Here is a 23,291-nt window from a genome sequence, read left to right on the forward strand (position 1 = left end):
AATAAAGAACTCTGAATCTAGGTAAACTCAGGTTAAAACCAAACCAGCTGGAATTTTTTGGAAAGCAATTTGGCATGACATATTNAAAAAAAAAAAAAAAAAAAAAAAAAAAAGCAGGTGTCTTTTGATTCCTGTTTTAGCTTATCCTAAACAAATTATTAAAACTATTGTCAAAGATTTATGCACAAGGATTATCATCACAGTATTATCCTAACAGCCCAAAAGCAACACAACATAACATTTAACCATATGGGAAAGGTTAAGTAAATTATGTGTAGAATATTATGCCATTAAAATTGGGCTTTAAGCAAGTTTTGGTGACAAAGGGAGATGCCTGTAATTATAAACCAAACTCAGGATACAAAATTATATATAAACTATTATTTACGCCATGGAAAGGGATACTAAAGGGATGCACAATAGGTGATTTGTTGCTCAGCGGTGGAATTTTAGATGAGGTTTTCCTGCTGTCTTACATTTTTCTGTCAGATTTTTCTATTGTATTTTATTTTGATCATCAGGAGAAATGAAATAAGTTGATGATAAAAAGAGATAAAATAGAAGGAGGGGTAAACATTCATCTCATGAGGAAGAAAAAGGGACTGGGGCCAGGGCAGGTGGTTACAGGGCAGGATTACGACGCAGATTTAAAGGACTCAGATGATGGGCAAATGTTTGCTGCCCAGAACAGTCCTTGGGGCCAAGCTCTGTTTCATATCTCCTCCCCCCTTTCAAGATTAGCCAACATTAACTTTAAGTTTCAATCGGTGACAACTGTTAAACAAACTGGAGCTGAGTCCATGGCACTTAAAACGTTTCACTTGGGTCCCACCATTTTCAGCCTCCAAGTTGTAGCCTAGCTGAGCTATGGGGGGAAAAATGTTTCAAAAGAACCACAGCCTTGGTCAAAATTATTTCAAGAAAGCCTTCAGAGTGGATTCAAATCCCCTCCTTCCCCTCTCCCCCGCAAAAAACATAATAATGACTATTATCAATTGGCTTTAGATGCTTTCTCTGGAGATTCCAGCTCACTGAAGGAGATGAATTAGGTAGTCCTGGAAAGCTTCTAAAAGAGTGCCCCTGTTCAGCACTTACCTTGTGCATAGTAAACTATAAATACTTAATGATGAGGCCGACAATAATGACTAAGTTGATCAATAGCGAGCATGGAGATAGCATTCCATTTCCATGCACCACCAGGATGACTGTCAGGGGAATGCAGGAAAACTAGTGCATGTAAAGGGGGACACCTGGCTATTCCTCCCACACGTTCTTCATTCAGGCGCAGCCATCACCACCACCCCCACCATGGCACCTTGGTTTCCCCGGAGTGAGAGTTGAGGTTGTTAGAAGATTGTGTTGAAGTTTCTGGCAGCCGATATGGAGGGTGTCAACCATTTCCTCGCCAGTGTCTCTTGATCATGAAATTTTAATAAGCTCAACCTCAAGGAAGGAAAAAGGAGGCTGGAATCATGTTGAATTATTCACACCTCCAATTGGGTAAGGCAGAAGCCCCCCACCTTCTGAGAGTAATAGCTATTCAATGATTCCACCCTGCCTATGCTCTCTAGGTGAGAATCTAATGTTTAAAATAAAAAGATACAAGAAAATTTAACCATCTTCTTACATCCAAATTCATGAGTAATTAGTGAATTTGTGAACTGTGTTGCAGCTGACAATTAATTCCATCCTCGAAAGTAGTTTTGAAGAGCTTGGTATGTTTAAGTGTATTTAAATATAATACATATGAAAACTAATTTTTATAAATTAAAGACCCCAAAGGAGTCTTGTTTAATAACAGAATGAAAATGGTTGTTAGCCTTGAGACTTCAAGGCCAAAGAGATAGGATTCATGCATTTAATACAATGCCAAAGTTGAATTAGCTTTTGAATGTAATGAGTATACCTTATTTCCTGGTATGGTAAGAGAAATGTAAGCTCCACAAAATACAGCTAGTTCTTCCCTATGCTTCCAAGAATGCTCACTTTCCCATTTTCCACATTAGCGTTGATAAATGTTGTTCTTAGAGATAAAGACAGCTGCCATAACTAACTTGGATGTAAACTAAAAAAATTTAAAAAAATAAAAATAAAAACTTCTAAGAAGGAAAAAAAAAGAACTTGAAATCATCTTAATTTTCCATATTGATTACATGTTGAAATGATAATATTTTGATTTCAACGAAATTTTGATTTATTTATTGGTTAAATAAAATATACTAGAATTTAAAAAAAAAAAAAAAGACATCTGCCATATACCAATGGGGAGTGAGTCAGAAACCAACTTGTTCAGACCTTTGCCACACACTTCAGACTCTCACCTCTCCCCTCAAGTACACCAACTCAACAGACAGCCTCACCTCCTTGTTTGATCAAGACGCAGATTTCCACCGCTGAGTCTCTCCAGACCACAAGATCTCAGGTCCAGACTATCACAGAAGGTTCTTCAGGGTCGAGAAGCCACCCATCTCCATCCATCCCGTAAACACTGACAGATCACTTTCCTAGGCATCACCAAGTCCTAGTGTTCACCCCATGAGTTACATAAACTCTATAAAGCCTCAGTTTCCTCAGCTGTAAGATAGATAGAAAAGTATATGCTCCTCATAGGACAGTTGGGCTTTAAGTAAAATAACGCGTACCAGGGCCATAGTACAGCTACAGGCCCATGCAAAGCATTCAGTAAGCGGTGGTGATTACTCCAGAGTGCAAGCTCTAGGAGGGCAGAAACCATTTTCTTTCATCTAGTGCCTAGAACAGTTCCTGAAAATGGTAGGAACTCAGGTTTAATGAATGAAGTATTTTGGGACCATTTCAAACACCACTATTCCTGACCCACCGTCCTGGGCTGAGACGGTCCTTTCCTCCTCTGAACGCTGCTAACAGCATTTTGTTTGCCTACATCCCATGGCACTGGCGCCTGCCATCCTGCATTGCTGTTGCTGTTCTAGGTTCTTGAGTAGATGGTAGGCCCCTCAAAGGCCTCTCTTCTGCTGGCTCGTTGTGCTCACCACAGGCCCTCAGTCAACACTGGGAGCGAAGGTCCTGCCAGGCCATTCCAGGAATGACCAAAGATGGTCTTCATTAACCAGAGCTGCAAAGCTCCGACCAGAACTGTAAATACTTGGGATCTTGGTCCTTGTCTTAACTTAACGAGGAAACAGAACAGAGTTAGTAATCTTTTTTTAACTGCACATTTCTGTTAGCTCTGCCAAGCTAAACAGTAACTAGATTTCAAACCTTAACCATAAATCAGAGGTCCCTTCTCTTGTTGATGTGAAGTAAATTTTACTTCCAGGAAATGAAAAGATCCATTTGGGGTAGGACCTGATGGCAAGGTGGGATGGGGGAGGGCACAGGCTGGGAGTCCACAATGCAATGCTAGCCTGACTGACAGACAGGACCAGACTGGGGCAGCAGAGGAGGGGGTGGTGGCTTGAAGTCAGCATTTCCTCTCAACTCACGGCCTGATGGAACACACTCCTCCTTCTGCTATACCCCCAAGAGGATGTCCCCAGAGCTCTGGGGAGACAGCTTATGTATAGCTAGCTCCTTTTCCTGGTTTCCCTGGCAACTGTGCAGCAACTAGAAGCTCCAGGAATGAGGTGGTGGGTCAGGTGGCATGCAGAATACGAACACTGATGTCATCCCGTGTGGGGTCACCTCCATGCCCACACCCTTGTTCAGTAATCTCTCAGCCTCAGAACATCACACACACATGCACACACGCACGCACGCACTCCTCTGACTGCTCATTTCTAATTTGGTGCTAGGTGCCCAAGAAAAGAGCCTCAGGGAAATCTTACATAATTAGTCTATTTTATCAACGTGAACTGAGAAGCAGGATTGAGACTGAATGATACCAAGGCCAAGGATGCTTGTGGTCTCTTTGTTGGGTTGCTGGATTTAGATAAGCCTGCACAGGACACACCATGGGGCATTAATTAATTGTGTATCAACAGCTGGTTATGGACTGAGACCAAGAGACCAAGGAGGAGTCTGTGCTGCCACCCCATTGAGGGTGTCTGGTTCAGGGGACCCAGCCTGAGATGCAGAAAGAAGGGAAGCAGTAAGGCCATTCAGAAGCAGACCGCCCAGAAGGTAGAAAGACAGTCTCCAGCTTTGAAATGAGCTCCGTGCTAAATCCTTATTTGTAAGTCAGTTATTTAGAATTCAGAACCCATTTCCAGAGAAGTCATGTCTGTTATAAATGATTGGGTTTCTAGGCTAGTCCACAAAAGCCTATTTAACTCATAATGTAGATTAAATGCTATACATTTACAATGAAAAGCAACAGAAAAAAAAAACTGTTGTGATACCAGTAATTAAATAGGGGAAAAAGCTAGAAGTGGAAAATAAACAGCTTTCTTCTTTTCTTTTGAACACTGGAGCTCTTGCATGGAAGGGTAGCTAGCCTGGCGGCTCATGGGGAAGGGTCTTCACTTACTTTAGATAATGGGGGGAGGGTATTACTGATGGTAGAAAGCAGGGGAGGCTGAAATAGGGCTGTCCTACAGGATAATGAAATTAAGAAAACATACTTGGGAAAACAGAGATGGGAGGAGAGAATGTAAGTAGATTTGTCCAATAAGGTGTAGGCAAAGGCTCCTTGGGGTAAGGAAAGGACATGAATTTTGCAGCCATAAAGTCCTGGGTTCTAGCTCCACCTCTGTCTCTTATCTGCTAAAGCTTTGCATGAGATGATCCATTGTTATCTCAGTCACCTCACTGGCAACCTCAAAGAATCCCTTCAAATGCCTACACAGCAGATAATATGGGCACCACTCCATCAGGGAGGGATTTATTGCCCCAGTTCTAAGAGAGCTATTGGCCTTCAGGGGTCAGCGCCTCTGGGGATTACTCAGAGAGCTGCAGGCCCAAAGTTACCCCTATTCTGGTAGCCCACATCCAAGAAGTAACCAGTGTGGGAAGATAAGACTTAGCCACCTCCACCGAATTATGGAGAAACTGAAGGGTCACTTGTAGAACCAGAGCCCTGTTGGGAGGGAGGGGTCACTGGGCCACAGCTTGACTTCTCCCTCTGTCAAACCCTGCTCTGTCCCCTTCCTGTTCACAGAAGTGGGTCCTAAGGGTACTCATTAATAAACCTCCTCCCGCAAAGGTTTCATCTCAAAATTTTCCTCAGAAACCCAACCTGCAACAACCTGGCCCAGATTAGGCATGGGTAATGATGAGTCCCTTTTCCTGCTACCTCTCTTTACCTGCACATGGTACAGACCAGCAGAAAAGCCTCCAAATACCCCAATTAGCTCTGGGATTGGGGCTTCTGGGAGCCCAAGAGCAGCGTGGCAAGTAAGGATCTGGGTGACTTAAGGGAATGTGCATTCCTATCCCCCTGCAAATGGCTGGGGCACACAGAAAACCTGTAATGTTTCTTTTTAACTTGTAAATCTTTATAATCAACAGTTTATAATTTGGAAGTGGAATCTGTTTAAGAAATGTGAGGACTGTTTGGAACTACCCTGTCTGAAATGGTAGCTACTGGCCATGAGTGATAATTTAAGTTTAAGTTAAATTAAACATTCAATTGCTTGGTTGCACTACTCCTATTTCAAGGGCTCAACAGTCAGATGGGGCTTAAGACTAGCATTTTGGGAAATGAAGATTTATAGATCACTTCCATCATTATAGGAAATTCTACTGGATGGAATGTTGGTTGGAATATTGAATTACAAAGAATCTAAGAATATTTTAATTGTAGTCTATACCAACCTTCCATGGAAAACTCCCAAGATAGATATGCAGACAGAGTGAAGCAAGACAAGTAACACGTTATTTTTGTCTAAGGCTTAGCTCTACTTCCCACCTTCTACACACAGAATGATAGTTTTACATGAGCAAGCCTGAATTCCACGGAGAACTACCTTAGGTAAGCCTGAATTACCCAGAACCAGGCAAGCCTCTTGGCCCACTATGACCTCCAAGCTCAAGTCAGAGTCCACTATCAGTAAAAGTCAAAAAAGAATACAGATGGCAGCGAACGTTAGCCTCAAAACCTTACTCCAGCAGGGGTCAGCTCCCAGAATAATCTCAGAGGACCAGCCTGGTAACTCCATCACTAAGACAATGGCCAAAAACATGTCCCTAAACCTAATCGATTTATGCACCCTTTCTTCTTAGTCATGAATAGAGAAATGTGGGGTTCGTTTGTCCCAGCAGCCAACACTGCCAATCACTAAATATGACCTGATTAGCAATGCCAGAGTCTTGGACTCAGCAGTGTTTCATAATGTCTCTGGTGAGCCTACATACTCCACCTTACCTTCACTTTGGATCTGGCTTTACCTTCTGCCTACTCCACGGACCTTGCACTTCAGATCCTTACTGCTTCCCTAAAACCCCTGTTGTCAAGGATTCAAGTTCCATCATCTTCCAATGGTCATGGCTACAGAACAATTCCACCAATTCTCATGCCCATCCCTGACTCCCAAGGGGACTCAGGCCAGGCAGAACTGTAATCCAACTCTCACCCAACTGGTAGGTTATAAGCTATCTTCAAGGCCAACCTATCTCCCTGCAATTCTTAGTTCTTCTTGGTTTGTAACATAGAATAGCAGAATCCATGACCATAGCCAGCCCCACTCCGTAGCCCATAACGGGCACTGAGTTGAAAATAAAGAGTGTATTTCCTCCAGAATAGGAATATCACACCTCCCCCCCCCCAACCCTAACCATCTCACTATCCTTTATTTAGACCCTCCTCCTTGCCCTATAGCCCCAACACTGTGGAAGTAACCACTTTGGGGATATATTTTTTCACTTCAGACATAGAAGAGCATCTGATCACAGTATATACTGGAAATTGTAGCCTTCCTAAGAGGCAGGGCTGGGCTACAGCAGCCAGGAGAATCATTTCCATGCTCCTCTCAACAATTTCAGTACAAATGTACTCACAGTCTATTTATCTTCAGAGCTCTGAAAATGTTACTTCTTAGACACTTAGTATGTAAATCTTCTTTTAGAGACTCCTGTTATTGTCTAAACTACATTCTTATTGGACACAACTGATAAATTAGAGGGCTGCTTCTGCTACTGCTATCCCACTGAGGATCCCAAACAGTGATGATTTTCTGCTCTGAAATTCCTTTCACAATATGCCACACTGTTGCCATTCAGCACATAATACTCTCAGCCACTTTCTACTCCCACGCTGTGAACACCTGATGCTCCCAGCACATACACCTGTGCAGACAGCAAACCCACAACAGATCCATTCACCTGCACAGCCTGTGTAGAGTTCATTAGAAAAGGCCCCAAGTCCACAAAATGTCATTGTAGAGTCATTCTCCCACATCCTATGGGGATCTCAATGCCTGATACAACCCTACGTTCCAGTAATAATAGCACCTAATGCTGCTTGGTATCAGACTTTCCAGAGTTACCAACTGAGTTCACATGAATCATTTCATTTAACTGAAACTTTATAGTAACTCTCAAGACAGGTCTTATTACCTCTGTTTCACAGATGAGTGTATTGGGTTTAAAACACTTAAAAATAGTTTGTCCAGGGTCATATGCTTATTATACAGTGACAGAGCTGGAATTCAATCCAATGTCCCCAAGTTTCAGGGGAGCTTGAAGCTGGTTGCTGAGGGAAAGAGGACGTTGGAGACACAACAAAGAGATTTCAGGCTAGATGTTAGGAGGATGCTAATAACACATAATGCAGAAGAATGGACAAAGAAAATATACCTCGCCTCTACAAACAGATGACATACATACATAAAAAAAGAATGGGGTGCCTGGGTGCCTCAGTCAGTTTAGCATCCAACTCCTGATTTCAGCTCAGGTCATGATCTTATGGTCATGTCAGGCTCTGTGCTGGGTGTGGAGCCGGCTTGAGATTCTCTCTCTCTCTTTCTCCCTGTGTCCCTCTCCCCCACTCATGTTCACACTCTCTTACTCTCACAAACAAACAAATAAGTAAATAAATAAGCAAGCCAGCTTGAGATTCTCTCTAGTTCTCCCTATGCCTCTCTCCCCCACTCATGTTCACACATGCTCTCTTACTCTCAGTGAGTGAGTGAGTGAGTGAATGAATGAATGAATGAATGAGTGAATGAAAGACAAAGAATACACAAGTAGGTTACAAGAGTTTCTAAACTTTAGAAATCCCAGTTCAATAGGCCTGGGCTGGGGCCCACAAATTCTCATTTCTAAGGAGTTCACAGATGATGGTCCATGGGTCACATTTGAGTAGCACTGGTCTGGACTCTGATAGGACCTTTACCACAAAACATAGAACTGGACTACTTTTTCTGCTAAGCCATTCTGATGCCCAAATGCCTCTCCCCTACCTTCCCCATATTCCTACCATCTTCAGAAGCAGCCTCAACCCCAAAGCCCAGGACCAATCCTCATCACGGTTTGAGACTGTTGCTCTTACTAAAATGATCTCCTGTCTTGTTCAAGGCATGATACTACTGATCTGTGTATTCCAGATCTTAAAAGTAGGTTTTTCTCAGCCACTATTCTCTATTTCTTATTCTAACTTGCTAATGCTGTAGATTTCCTATGGAAGTGGGGCCTGTAAAATTGGAGCATGAAGCCCTGAACCCCCAAAGTAGCACCCACTGTATTCGTACCTACTGACCCACTGCCGTAATGGCAAGTGTCTGCCGCCCAGACATACATACCTCACCCAACCCATATTCACTGTTGCTGAGCTATCCCTGCCCACTGGAATACTCAAGCTTCTGGTTTTGTTCCTCCCCCTCACTGTTACAGCTTGCCTGAACACTGAGCTCTGACGGTCTTAGCTGCTGTAAAGAAGAATCCCAAACCATAAAGAGCTTTCTTTTCAGCACCTAGAGCTAGGACAGCTCCCCTGGAGGAGGTAGATCCTAGATCCCCACATTTTCCTTGCTGTCAAAAACAGGCCATGCCTCTGTGAGAGGGTAGTTTGGGCTTGTATTTTGCTTTTGTGCCCTCTACAATGAATTCTTGCTGACTTAAGTGTGGAATTCGGGACCCATGATGTGTGCACGTCAGCAGCATTAGCCTGCATGCTATGGGTAGTCAATAAACATTAAGCAACAAGCAGTCTGATACCTTGCCAGGTTGGCACCTGGAAATATATCATCCAATTTGGAAAGCACAATACCTTTTAATATCCCCTCCAGCACCTAACACGGGCCTTCTCAAAGAATAGGCACTCCATGAATATTGAATGAGTAAATGAACAAATGGACAAGGGAAGCCAGTGGGGTGGCGCCCAGAGCTCCTTTGTGGTGTCCATATCACTATGCTCGGCTGGAAGAAAACAACTTCCAATCGGCAGAAGCTGAGAGAATGCCTCGAGGTCACACTTCCAACTAATTCCCAGCACAACCTTGAACCTGCACATTCAGATGAATTGTGGTTGAAAACCGCAATTACACCAGCAGAGGGGATCTCTGATTTGTTTCACTACGTGGATCATCGGCACATCTTTAACAGAAGGTTTGCCCCTTACTCTACCCCACCTTTTACTCCAGGCTTCCTTCCTTCTGTGCTCCTAAAGCCATCACGAAATAAACCCTGATCTTGTCCACTCCATTCCTGTCACTGACCCTCAGGCAGGACAGCCATCTCAGCAGGTGGGATTGACGGCTGCCGATGCATCATGATTTCAAGTATCTCCATATCACCTTTAACCACCTAACTGTCATTCCTTTGAGTTAGGTCTTATGAAAACTAAACATGCTATCTAGAGAAGTAATTCAAGAAAACATGAACACCTTTGCACAAACCAGTTCATCACATTTTTGACAGGCAGGGAGGCTGTGAGGAAGAAGGTGGGTCTTCGCAGGAGTTACAAGGGCAAGGGCAGGTATCACTGCAATGCCACGTTAAAGGGTTTGTGTTCTCTGCCTGGCTTACTGCAGAAAAACCACTGGGGGGTCAGGCATGGAACAGCCTGTGGGCATCCTCAGAAATTTACAACATCTCCTGCAAGGGTGGGGAGGGCCAGGGAAGCAAAGATGGTTTGCAAAAAGCAAAGACTTTTGCATACCAAGTGACATATGGTGATGCCCTGATGATTAAGTTTCTGTGCGACCAAGCCTTCACAATTCTGGAGATGGTTTCTTGCTAGTCATGACCCCCATGGATGCCAGTCTTGCAAGCAAGAAGCAGCTCACAACAGATTGCACACAGTAAGAGACTCACACTGGCTGGGCTCAGATGTGGATGCAGGGGAAGGAAAATGGCTGACGCTGCAGGGGACCTAAGCTTCTAATGTCTGGGATGTTTACTTCATTAGGCTGTTTTACATAACACCAGCCAAAAACAGAAAGGAAGAAATAGCTGGAGGGAGTCCGCTGGAGTTCAGACCTGGATTCCAAGTCTCAGATTTCTCCAAGGCCAAGGTGGGACCTCTAGGTAGCCCATTTCTCCCTAGCTGGTTACTTTGTCTGCAAAGGAGCCAGTACAATGCAGACTGGGCTCCTAGGAGGAAACCTTGAGCCACTGAGAGGCATTACAGCAGATGTGAATAAAGACATAGTTGTCACTGTTACAATTACTGTTATCTTATTTTTATCCCAAACCCCTTGATCTACCATATTCATCTTGTGACCAGGGATGGCTGGGGAAGGAGGGACCAGAAATCCAGGCAACTCCTGAGCTCAGAGCCCAAAGGCCTGAATGGGAGGAAAGTCCAGAGGGTAGATGAACAAGCTGGTCCAGAAGCTGCCAGAGCAGTCCATCGGGAAAGGAGAAGCCAAGTGCCATCAGGCAAGGAGCCAACGTAAGTCCAAGTCCAGAAGGCTGAGGCCAGCAGGGAAGAGCAAGAAGTAGCCTAAGGCACAAGAGGTGGTCATGACCTGGGGGTGATAAGAGGGAGTCAAGCAGTAGCAGGAGGGAGATTAGGGTCCAGGGGCAGCATGTGTTAATTATGGTAAGAGGAGGGGGTGTGGAAGAGGCCAGAAGAGGGGAGATCAGGTAGAGCTTGACCAAGCAGACTTAAGGGTTCTGCAGTGAGATCCACACCGGAACAGCAGGACAGACTGAGTTTCTCATCATATACCAGCCTGGGTGGGGATGGCTCTCCAAGACTGAGCTAGCCTACAGGTTCCCCGCCATGGGCAGCCTTGGGACAGGGAGCCAATTGTGTCACTCAAGGCTCTACATTAGACAAGACACTTCCGTGGTTTTATTTCTTCTCCCTTTCAGCACATTCGCTGAAAATCCTTGTTCCTTTACAGTCTCAGGCTCCATCTCTGTCTCCCTCCCCTGTGGCCCTTCCCTCCTCTCCCTTCCTTCCAACAGATCTTATTTCTGCGGATCCCACTTTGCAGAGCTACTGGGTGAGCATGTTTGTGTGTTGTTGAAGGAGCACCCTCAGGTAGACAGGGGAGGAGGGATGTAGGAGGAGATCATTCTTCCTTCTCTTTCCCTCCCTGGCCAGCTGGAAATGTGCCGTGTGACCATCCGATCTAATTAACTGAACTTTCAGTCCTGACAGAAGGAGGCTTTAAAAAAACAAAAAACAAAACAAAAAAAAAAAAACCCCTCTAGCTTTCTTGGTTCTTAGCCTCTTGAGAGATAAGGGAAAGGATATGATTGCAAGAAGTGGAGTCCCAGCTCCCTGATTCCTGCTGCCAGGGGCAATCAACTGTGAGCTGAAACCTCCATCTTAAAAACACCAAGGATAAGAAAAACCCTGAGCGCATGAGAACAGAGACTCAGGAGTCCTAGGGCTCAGACCGGGTGGGAAACTCAGCAGCAGAGATTAGAGGGGAAGAAAGGGTCGTCCTTCTCACATCTTCTGCTGGGCACCCACCCTGCAGCCCCTAGACAGGCTCTTCCTTGGTGCCACCTGCCAGCCTCCCGGGGGTCGCCTGGTGCAGGTCCACCCAATGCCAGCTCCTTCTTGCAGAAGCGCCGACCTCTCATTGACGTCTTCCCAGACCCTGCTTCCTCGGCCTCTGGCTCTCAGGGCTCTATCACGGGCCACTCAGGCTCCCCTCCCGGTTACCTCCCCTTGCCCTGCCAATGAATGGCCACCTGCTGGCCTCCAGCTATGCCAAGAGGGCATGCCAAAGGGATCCAGTGGCACACGGAGCAAGGACAAAGCTGCTTGCGATGGCTTCAGGGGCACAAACAATTCTCCCAACAAGGGCTGCAACCTGAGACTCAACTGCAGACCATGAAAAGCCTGTGGGGATGTTTTCCAGCAAGAGGAAGTGGCCACGTTCATGGTGCCAGCCTGCTTTCCCTGACCACAGCTAATCTGATTTTGTCATATTCAAAACATAAAACCAGACAACACACCCAGAGAGTGGCACGAGCCAACCTCGTCTCCTGCAGACATTGGCCCATCCTCAGTGGCCTCGCGACATTCACTGTCCTGCTGCAGCTCTTGAGAGGGTGGGGGCAGGAGCGTCTGGGTCAGAAATGCAGTGTACCTGGGGTGCATGGGGGCCGGACAACTGCCACTGGGTGTCACTGGAACCTAATGGGAGGGGGACAGGTAGATGGGAGGGCAAGTGGGCTGCCCCAGGCGGACAGCCAGGCCTGGGCAGATGGAGGGTACAGTCCCAATTCTGGAAGGAGTTCTGCCTTCTCATGGGGAGCCCTGGCCAGGGCAGAAAGGTGGCAAGGACGGGAAGGACAAGCACACACAGTATCTCACCAGTGGTACCTTCAGAGACCAACCCAACACACACACACACACACACACACACACACAGTTTAACTCTAGCTCTTATTCGCCACAGTGGCTACTATCTCTTTACACTTGGATTTATAAACCTAGTGACCTACTAATCATCTTATTCTTTTACCTACTTTTCACTTGACCCTGAAGTGAATGAGCTTTCAGCCAGTTAAGCCTCCCACTGCTGGGGTTCCCTGTTCAAATGCCACAACATAGTTTTAGGCCGAATTGTGCTTTTCCTATTTGGAAAAAAAAAAATCCCCACATCAATGGGCAATAACCGTGTGCAAATTCCTAATGAAAAATATATAACCTCAGTTTAATCAAAGTCCAAAATATTTGCCAGTTGTTTCAGAAAAAAGAAAATTAGGGGCGCCTGGGTGGCTTAGTCGGTTAAGCGTCTGACTTTCGCTTAGGTCATGATCTCGCGGTTCNATTAATTTCTCGCCTTTGGCAAATATTACTACTGAGAAAAGTTACAGAATGTAAGATAGTGTTGTCAAATTTCAAAATGTTAACCAACCCCCTAGTATCAAATAAAATTATTTCATCCCATTTGCAGTATTAAAGAGTACAGAACTCTGTAATAAGAAATCAGAGTCTGATTTTTTTTTTCATTTCCAAAGCTTGATCATAGGGGTTTGCCAGTCTTTGTAGCCTCTACTTTATTTCAAAGGGGGCTTATGAGACCTCTTCCCACCTCATATCGATACCTGACCTTTGAAGATTAAAAGTGACATTAACTCTCCTTCCCCATTATGCCAGCATTGCCAATTATACTTAGCACCAACTTCAGATATTACAGATGTTCACCTCCCCTCTGGCTAAAAATAGGCATCATCATTCCCTGCCTGCTTAATAATAGCCCGTTAGGCTACTGGTGAAGCAGGCAGATAAATCCCTCACCAAAGAGTATCCTCCACTTCACCCACCATGGGATGCCAAAAATGTCTGCCTGTCAGTTGCTGAGATAGCTTTTACCAGTTAAAAATAGATCTGTCCACAAGCATACGCTGCATACTAGACTCTACAGAACCCAACAGCACCACACAATTTTGGAACAAGGACCCTCAAGTCCCTGGACTCAGGGAAGATTCCACAAACCATAGCATCAGCCTCCTCTCTCCATCTCTGCGAACACTATGGAACAATTTCAGTGACGCTATGGTGGGTCATCTGTTTGAAATCTATCTACTGTGTGCAGCCAATAGCATCCTTCCGGGTTTCCCCTGAAATGCATCCATGCAATGTACGCTAATTCTCCTTCTTGCTGAAAAATTCTCCTAAAATAATTCTCCTTCTTGCTGAAAAACTTTCACCAACTATGTTAATTGCTTAAAGCAATTATACTGTATTGTAATTATCACACTGCCTTGTAATTATTTGCTTTGTGGATGTGTCTCTCCCCCTCCCCCCGCCTCCTCCACCTCCAGATGTGAGCTCTTTGGAAGAGTTCCCTGTGGCCTCAGTATCCACTATGTGCCTGGTACATAGAAAAACTCAGTAACTTGGGTTAAATTGAGGAAATATGAACTGAAGCTTTGCCAAGCACTTCTTCCTTCTCTGATTCTGTTATGACCCCCATAACTTAAGTTATATTTAAGTGGTTATTCAACAAGGCTTACCACGAATCTTGAATATCCACTATGGGCTTCTGTTACAAAAGACCAAGGTAAAGTGGAAAATAATCATTTTCAGGTATTTATATATTTGTCTCCATAAGTGTCTACTTCCAAAAAAATAAATTAATAACCCTGATTACAAGTATCTCTAAGGCAAATCTCACATTAAAATTAAGGAAGTATGTGATATGCCTACCTTAATATCTAGTACATGGGATTGCACTTGGAACACGAGCTCTCTGTCCCCATATCCTGGTTAGTATCTCTAGTAATGTCAAAGCCTGAAGGCAATGATTTGTTAATGCCTGCCCAACCACTGATACCTGCCCCATCATTTCAGGCCAGTGGCAATAATATCATTCAGACACCTGATCACAATCTTTCTTCCTCCCCCTCCTCCAAACCAATGAATCATTGCACTGGTTTAATTTTACTTACCTCTCTCACCTCCCTATGGCTGTTTGATTAAACCCAAACTAACAAGTAGAATATACCCAATGGACCCCATGCATGCAAAAAAATAACTAGGCAACACTAAAGAAAGAGGTCTTCACCCTTCCTCTAAGTTGACCAAACAATTTAACCAACAATAAAAGACCCTCCTTCACATACAAATGTAAATTGAATTCTAGCCTCGTGTCATTATGTTGGAGGGGGAAGGCTGCAATAGGAAAAGAATGGACAAATTCAAGAGAGGCAGCACGGAGCTTACGAACAGTAAGAATGTATTCCCATGAAAAGAAGTCAGCAGCCAACGAGAGCATCTCTGACACAGACAAGCAGGATATCCCCATGGAACAGAAAAATAAAAATAGGCGACTGTTTGCTCATTAAGTCATCCTCCTTTCATGATTCACGTCTCAGAGGGTCCCTGACCAAGAAACGCCCTAAACAATGGAAGCAGATTTTCTGGTCTTTGCTGAGTCATCACATGTGAACTGGGTCCCAAGGCTCTCATTCGTGGGGCAACAGAAACATGTAAGTTGAGGACGAGATTCCACCCCTTAGCGACCCACCCAGATGCATACTGCCGACACTATGCAGCACGCACCCCCCAGCTGGCCTTGCCAGGTAGCAAGAACACGAGGGATTTGACAGGTTGCCATGGTAATACTCCAAGCAACTTGGAGACGTGCTCAAGTTAGATCCCAGGAGCTGGTTTCGTTAGGCAGGTGAAATCTTAAACGCCTACCCGGGTAACGAAAGAAGATTACTAATCATTGTCTGTTAGTTGGTTTTTGTTTCTTGGGTTGTTGTTTTTTTGTTTTGTTTTTTTTTTTTGGAGGGGTGGGGGGCTGTTTTTAATTTTAGAAGCAAACTCTTTAAATCTAATGCAACCAAAGCCAACTGAGGCAATTCTGAGCCCCAGGCATGGACAGTTTAAGGAACTGCCATCCTGCTCTGAGACTGTCCACAGGCCTAAGAGGTACATCCATCTGTCCAGATCGGGCTGTTGGTGGGTGTCCAAACCTCCGTGACCTCCAAAGGTCACTGCCAAAGAAAGAAACTCAGGTGTACTTACGAAGGGCGTGCCACTCATCCTGACGGATGGTCTTCGTGATGTTGAAAGTGAGGTTCCTGGGAATGGTGGCTGAGGAGTAGTGGTATTTGATGTACGTGCATCGCTCAATTTCTCCTGGCAAAGAGAGACAGGAAATGAAACATTAATGAGGCAGCAACCATGTCAGGGGCAGTTTCTGGGATCCATTTTTCTGTCCTGAGGAAAGAGACTGGTTTCGTATCAGGCCTGATGACACCTATAGTTTAGACAAGACAGTAACTCTGACTCCAAAAGGTAATGTCTGCTCTCCAGAGAGTAGAACTGAAGTCAAACACCATCGATTTAGATAGAAAAAAATACCTCTGGCATCATTGAGAGATGGGAAGAGCCCAAAGTTTAGACCAATTGCAGCTTGTTAAGAAAGTAGTGTCCGGGTTTTTTTTTAACCTTCAGAAAATCAGCTTTCAAGTCATGGGAAGAAGTTTGGCATTAAGAGACAGTAGTGGGGATGCCTGTTCAGTCAGTTAAGCGACTAACTTCAGCTTGGTCATGATCTCCTGGTTCGTGAGTTTGAGCCCTGCATTGTGCACAGCCTGCTTGGGATTCTCTCTCCCTCTCTCTCTGCCCCTTCCCCATTTGTGTGTGCTCTCTATCTTTCAAAATAAATAAACTTTAAAGAGAGAGAGAGAGAGAGATAGTAACAGTCTGCACCCATGGACTGATGCAGAACAGGCTTTGCCTTAATGATGTCCTCTGTGCCTGTAGCACACACGATCTCGTGGAAAGGTGAGCCAGAGGTGCCTCTTCCCTCTTCTCCGTCCCACGCCCTAACCTCACCTCTGAGTACAAAGCACTCAAATCAACGTCCATCTCCTTGAACGAGTCTCTTCTCAGCTTCATGGGGGAAAAAAGTAGGGCCCCTTAACACACTCAACACCTGGTCCAACAGAACCATTACTGCTAAGTTAGCAATGCATGCTTTGCTAATCAAATTAGCAAAATCAGTCTAGATCTTAGAACAGAGTTTCTCAAAGTGTGGTCCTGGGACCATCGGTATCCTCTGGGAACTTGCTAGAAATCTAATTTGCTCGGCCTACCCCCAGATCTGCTGAATTGGAAACTCAGCGGTAGAGCTGCAATCTGAATTTTAAATGTTTTTTATTTATTTCTAGGAGAGAGAGAGCCAGCGTGAGCAGGGGAGGGTCAGAGAGAGGGGAGTCACAGACTCTGAAACAGGCTCCAGGCTCTGAGCTGGCAGTCAGCACAGAGCCTGACGTGGGGCCCAAACCCACGAACCGCAAGATCATGACCTAAGCGAAAGTCGGACGCTTAACCGACTAAGCCACCCAGGCGCCCCTGCAATCTGAATTTTAATAAGCCTTCCAGGTGATTCTGCCGTACACCTAAGTTTGAGAACCACAGCCTCTGAGAATCTAACAGAATTACCAATGTTTTAACTCATAAATCCACCATGTTTGCAAATTCCGAACAAGAGGAATAATTAGAGGAGTTCCTTCCTTATTACCTTTGGTCTCCTGCAGGCATGTCGACTGATGCTTGCATATCTGAGGGATATTAAAACTCAGTGTCAGGAGATTGTAAAGAATCAGGCAAGGAGGGATTTTTAAAGGTCAGGGGTTTTAAAATTTGGTTTTGCACCGGAATAGATTTTGATGGTAATCCATTTTGCACCCCACTGATTTTCAATTTAGGAGTGGTGGCACCTGATTGAATTGTTTGACCCCTGGCTCACTGTCAGCAGGGAACCTGGCAGTTGGTGAAGCGCAATCATTTAGACAGTGCCTCTCATGAAAGCGATGCCTTATCGTAAATCATAACTGGGCAACCGCCCAACTGCCAGTTATTGGCAGACACACTCCCAACGGGACAGACGCTGTTCAAAGAGGCAAAGTTTGGGGAAAGTGTTGCACAATCTTTTCCTTTAATTTTTCACCTCCTCTGTCTTTGTCCCCTTAGCTTATAAATGTCCTGAAGTCTCTCACATATGCCCCCAGCATTCACCCTGACCACATCCCCACCCAGTCTCCCTTCTTCCCTAACTTGCTATGCCTCTCGGAAAAGCGGTCTCTCAGACTGTCTCAACTCATGCTCATCCCTACACCCACATGCTCTAATCTCCATAACAGTCTCCATGAATAGCATCACCTCCCATCCCTTCTACACATAATAAATCCCCCAGCCATCCCCAATGCCCCACCCCGTACCTCTAGTAGGGTCCCTTTCCCCTGACATCCATTGGTCACCAATTCCGTCAGCTCTACCTCAGAAATGTCCCTGGAGGGGCGCCTGGGTGGCTCCGTCAGTTAAGCATTCATTTTGACTCCGGTCATGATCTCAAGGTTCTTGAGTTCACGCCCCCTATAGGCTTCTGTGCTGACAGCTCAGAGCCTGGAGCCTGCTTCAGATTCTGTGTCTCCCTCTCTCTCTGCCCCTCCTCCTTAAAAATATACATTAAAAAAATAAATAAAAAATAAAAAGAAAGAAATGTCCCTGGAAGCCAGCCCATCCTCTGCACCTGCACCCTCTACCATAGTTATGTGAATATGATGACCCACCTCAAAAAACAGCCACATTTAACTGAGGACTTACTTGCAGGAAAGGCTTGCCAATTGCTTCATACATAAACCAACAGTTTCCAACTTTACTCACGTCATGGCACACACAGAAGAGATGTGCACAAGCCTCCCCGGGATAGAGATGCGGCTGCCTGGGCCTCGTCGGCCTCCCTGGGAAGGAACCAAACTTCCCAACCCACTTGTAATCCTGCCTGTCTGAACTCATCCCCATGGCAGAAAACTCTGTTACGGATATGGCCTTACTTAATCCTCAATACCACCCACTTACGTAGGTGTTCCCATGATAATCGGCATGATATGATCCTATTTCAACAAATAAGAAAACGGAGGCTCAAAAAGAGAAGGCGACCTGCCCAAGGAAATAGCGGTGCCAGGATCAGAACCCAGAATCGCCTGACCAGGCCTTCCCTCCACACCACTGTTTGGACTGTGTTCCAGAGAGGAAATTGGTCTCTTTTACACACAGGATAAACCTCACACTCCTTGGGCAGGAAGTCCCTGCCTGGTGGCCTGCCCTGAAAAGGGCATATCCATCAAGAAAGACTCTGCACCCCATACACCCCTAATCCTCCTCAGTAGTGGCCAAGATGGCAGCCTGTGCCCAGCAACGGAGGAGCAGTAGCGGTTTGGCCAGGACCCTCCCCACTCCCCCCTGCGCTCCTGCCCTACCGCGCCAGGCACTCCAATGGGCTGTAATGTATCTGTTGACACGTCTCACTCCCCCTCTAGATTATGAATTCCTCCAGGGCAGAGGCCAGTCTATTCCATTCATCTCTATCTCCCCGGCCGCCAGTGTGGGGTGAGCACCAGTAACACGTGCTCTGAAGAAAGGAATGAATCCGATGAGGTGCCCTCTGGAACACCACAGTGGGCAAGGAATCGACTGTTTCTGCTCTGTGCAAGGGACGAAAATAATTAAGGCAAATCAGAATAAAATGAATAAAAGGAGGGGACTGTTGCAGAACTCTGAGTCTATAGCAAACACCCCTTCCCTTTCCAGACAATGTAATGAGAGGTTTATTTGAGCACAGTGAGATCGGAAAAAAAAAAAAACCCATATATGCACAGAACAGCCTCTCGCCGCACTTTGCAAATATAATCCAAGGGGCAACTAGGTCAGTGTTTCGGTTTCCTGTTCTTATTTTAATTTTTTTCCAATGTTTGTTTATTTTTGAGAGACAGAAACAGAGTGTGAGTGGGGGAGGAGCAGAGAGAGAGGGAGACACAGAATCCAAAGCAGGCTCCAGGCTCTGAGCTGCCAGCACAGAGCCCAGCGCGGGGCTCGAACCCACAAACCGTGAGATCATGACCTGCGCCCGAAGGCAGACGCTTACCCGACTGAGCCAGCCGGGCGCCCCTGTTTTTGCTTTGTTTCAAAGAGGAAAGATGAGAGGAAAACATACAGGGTAGAGGACTGTGACAAGAACACCCCCAGTAACTACTTGAAGAAACCGAGAGCCCGCCGGAAATGGCCAGATTGGTGCCCATCACTAACATCCAAGAGAAAAGTATCTGATTTCTTGGCTACGATCGGGTTCTCTCAGGCTCAAAACAAACTCAGCCAGCGACCACAGGCTCCAGGCAGGCTGCGGCCAGCTCCCTCAGTCTCCTTCACCCTCAGCCCGCCCGGCCACCTGACTGACCAATAGACCCTGCAGGTGATCAGCCAGAGAGCCTGGCCCCGCTGGAGGCCTTGCTGTTTGCTTTGCCTCGGGGAGGCAAGCCTCCTGTCTCTGACAGCAATCAAATGTGAAAGACTCAAATATTGCCTAAGAAGAAAGGCAAAATATTTATCCATGTGTCTGCAGGTCCCGTCAGTGTGCCGGGCTTTTGTAAATACAGGCACCATCTGGGTGCCAAATTTGTGTTGCCCAGAATGTGGGCTTCCCAATACAAATAGGTTTTCCAGTGANTCCCCGGGAGAGAAGGTCCAATCTGTCTTCCCGACCCCTACATTCCAGCACATTCCCTCAGTCTGGATCGGGCAGGGGCACCCTCAGGAGCAAGGACATGGTACGCCTCCATCTGCACTGTGCCTTCCGAGCTGGTGACCGTCCTATCCACCACGTCGGGCCCCCAGACAGACAGGATACCCCAACGGGTAGTTTCAAATGAGTTCTAAAAACTGAAAAAATTTACAAAGCTGAGCACAGGGTGTATAAAGGGCAGCAACGGGTGACGCGGGGACCTTGGGGTGGCGACAGAAGGGGGTGGTAGTGCCCCAAGCCTGGAGAGAGGGAGTCGTCGCTGGAACCTAGAAAGAGTGGCCGTATGAAGAAAGGTGATGTGACCTTGGGCAGAAGTCACGGCCAAGCCGGCCAAGCCGTGGTGAGGTGGCTGAGAATAAACACACACCTCTCCCTCCTCCCTCCCCCAGGAGCTGGAAGGGACCGGAGGCCCAGAAGTCGAGCGCAGGTGCGAGGGGGAGGGGATCCAAGGCATCAGCTCACTCCCCTTTTTTCTCTTTCCCCCCTTGCTCCCCTCAATCTCCCTGGCCCTCTCTCCTTCTAAAGCCATCACTTCCTTACCCTGACACCAGCTACCTCCTCCTCCCCTCCACCTCCATCTCCACGGGAAGCCCCAAGACAAGGAAGAGTGGGAGACTATTCCCATCCTTCTTCTGCATCTCAACTCCTTTAGGACCCAAGACCTAAGTGTGTCAACTCACATTAAGTCCCCAGTGTGGTCTTTGCACACAGTAGTGCTAAGTATTAATTATTACTCAGGGTGCCTGGGTGCCTCAGTAGGTTAAGCATCTGACTCCTGATCTCGGCTCGGGTCATGGTCTCACGGTTCGTGGTTCAAGCCCTGCACTGGACTCCCCGCTGACAGCATGGAGCCTGCTTGGGATTCTCGCTCTCCTCCTCTGTCCCTCCCCTGCTCTCTCTCAAAATAGATTAAATAAGCTTTTAAAAAAAGATTATTAGCTATTACTCTCAACTGCTACCCTAAGACTACTTTCTGTAAGGGGACAATGACAAAGGAGGTCAGAAATTACAATAGCAACCAACATTTCCATCACGCCTCGTACATTTTATATACACGTACGCACATAAATACATAGATCTATAGATTTATATATAGAACGAGAGAGAAAGTTCCACACACAATAACCTTCGCAGGCTGGCACAGCAAGAGCTCTGACCTACATTGGACATAGGAGGAAACAGACCGGGGAAGGGAGAGGCAGAGACGGCATGCCAGCACTCACTTCTGGACTCCCGTCACGCCTTCCGACAGCACCAGGGGACAGCTTTCATCTCCTGGGCCTCTGTGATCAGCAAGACCTGGTTTCCTGAGCACTTGAGGGAGGCTTATAGACATTATGGAGGACTCTGCTTAAGCAAAGGGATTTTTTTTAAGTTTATTTATTTATTTTGAAAGAAAAAGCATAAGCGGGGAGGGACAGAGAGAATCACAAGCAGGCTTCACACTGTCTGCACAGAGCCTGATGCGGAGCTGGAACCCATGAACCCTGAGATCATGACCTGAGCCTAAGTCAGATGCTTAACCAACTGAGCCACCCAGGCGCCCCAGGCAAAGTGATTTTAGAGGTGACACTGGGATCCACCCCCACTCCATCGAAAATCATCTTCCCTGAATAGGTGCCATAGTACTTTAAATTCTTCCGAGAGAGAGTCATTCCTTTGGATCAAATACTGTTCTAATATAACTTTAAAGGGGGCTGCCCCGCCAGGTCATGATCTGACAGTTTGTGAGTTTGAGACTGGCATCAGGCTCTGCACTGATAGCACGGAGCCTATTTGGGCTCTCCCCCTCTCTCTCGGTCCCTCCCCTGCTTACACACATACTCTCTCTCAAAGCAAATAAACTTTAAAAAGCAGGGGAGGGCATGGGTGCCTGGATGGCTCAGTTAAGTGTCTGACTCTTGATCTCAGATCAGGTCATGATCTGACAGTTTCATGGGTTCAAACCCTACTTTGGGCTTGGTGCTGACAGCGTGGAGTCTGCCTAGAGTTCTCTCACTCATCTCACCGCCTCTTTCTCAAAATAAACATTAAAAACTTTTTATAAAAAATAAAGAGGAGGGGGCTCAAATGGGTAGGAATGAGTCACCAACACCTAGGTGAATGGCAAACCCACAACTTCACAGGGCAGGCCCGAGGAAAAAATGGAGACATGGGAACTCCCCCAACCCTCACATGAAAAGTAGAGTGACGGGTCCAGCCCCTATGGAAAACAGTATGGTAGTTCCCCCCAAAATTAAAAATAATACTACCATATGACCTAGCAATCCCACATCCCACTTACAGGTATGTATTTGGAGGAAATGAAAATACTATTTTTTCATGAATCACTTTTTAATTTTTATTTGAAGTAATCTCTACACCCAATGTGGGTCTCAAACTCATGACTCCTGAGATCAAGAGGCACATGCTCCATGGACTGAGCCAGCCAGGTGCCCCTGAAATCACTACCTTGAATAGACATCCTACACCCATGCTCACTGCAGCATCAGTCACAACAGCCAAGACATGGAAACAACCCAAGTGCCCACCAGGGGATGAATGGACAAAGAAAACGTGGGAGATGTATGTATGTATGAATGCATATATGTAGCACTGGAATACCACTCAGCCATAAAAAAAGAAATCCTGTCATTTGCAACAACATCAATGGACCTTCAAAACATTATGCTAAGCAAAGTCAGACAGAGAAAGACAAATACTGTAGGATCTCACTTACACGTGGGCTCTAAAAACACCAAACACGTAGTAACAGAACAGATTGGTGGATGACAGAGGGAATGGGGGATGAGTGGTAGAGGTTCTGAGTAAAGGTAATCAAGAGGTAGAAGCCCAGTTATAAAAACTCTGGAAATAGGATGCATAACATGGTGACTAGAGTTAATGATGTATATTTGAAGGTTGCTAAGAGTACATCTTAGA

General features: G+C 45.9%; 1 protein-coding gene across 2 annotated transcripts in view; it reads right to left on the bottom strand.

Moving 5' to 3' along the window:
• Nucleotides 1–23,291, bottom strand: part of TMEM178B (transmembrane protein 178B) — a 357,407-nt gene that overhangs the window by 227,095 nt on the left and 107,021 nt on the right. For both annotated transcript variants that reach the window (XM_077781094.1, XM_077781095.1), the window contains exon 2: nucleotides 15,806–15,919. In XM_077781094.1, the coding sequence (XP_077637220.1) occupies nucleotides 15,806–15,919 (114 nt within the window). The remainder of the gene's footprint in view (nucleotides 1–15,805; nucleotides 15,920–23,291) is intronic.

The sequence above is a fragment of the Crocuta crocuta genome, unplaced genomic scaffold (assembly GCF_008692635.1).
Source record: "Crocuta crocuta isolate KB4526 unplaced genomic scaffold, BGI_CrCroc_1.0 scaffold228, whole genome shotgun sequence".
Taxonomy (NCBI): domain Eukaryota; kingdom Metazoa; phylum Chordata; class Mammalia; order Carnivora; family Hyaenidae; genus Crocuta; species Crocuta crocuta.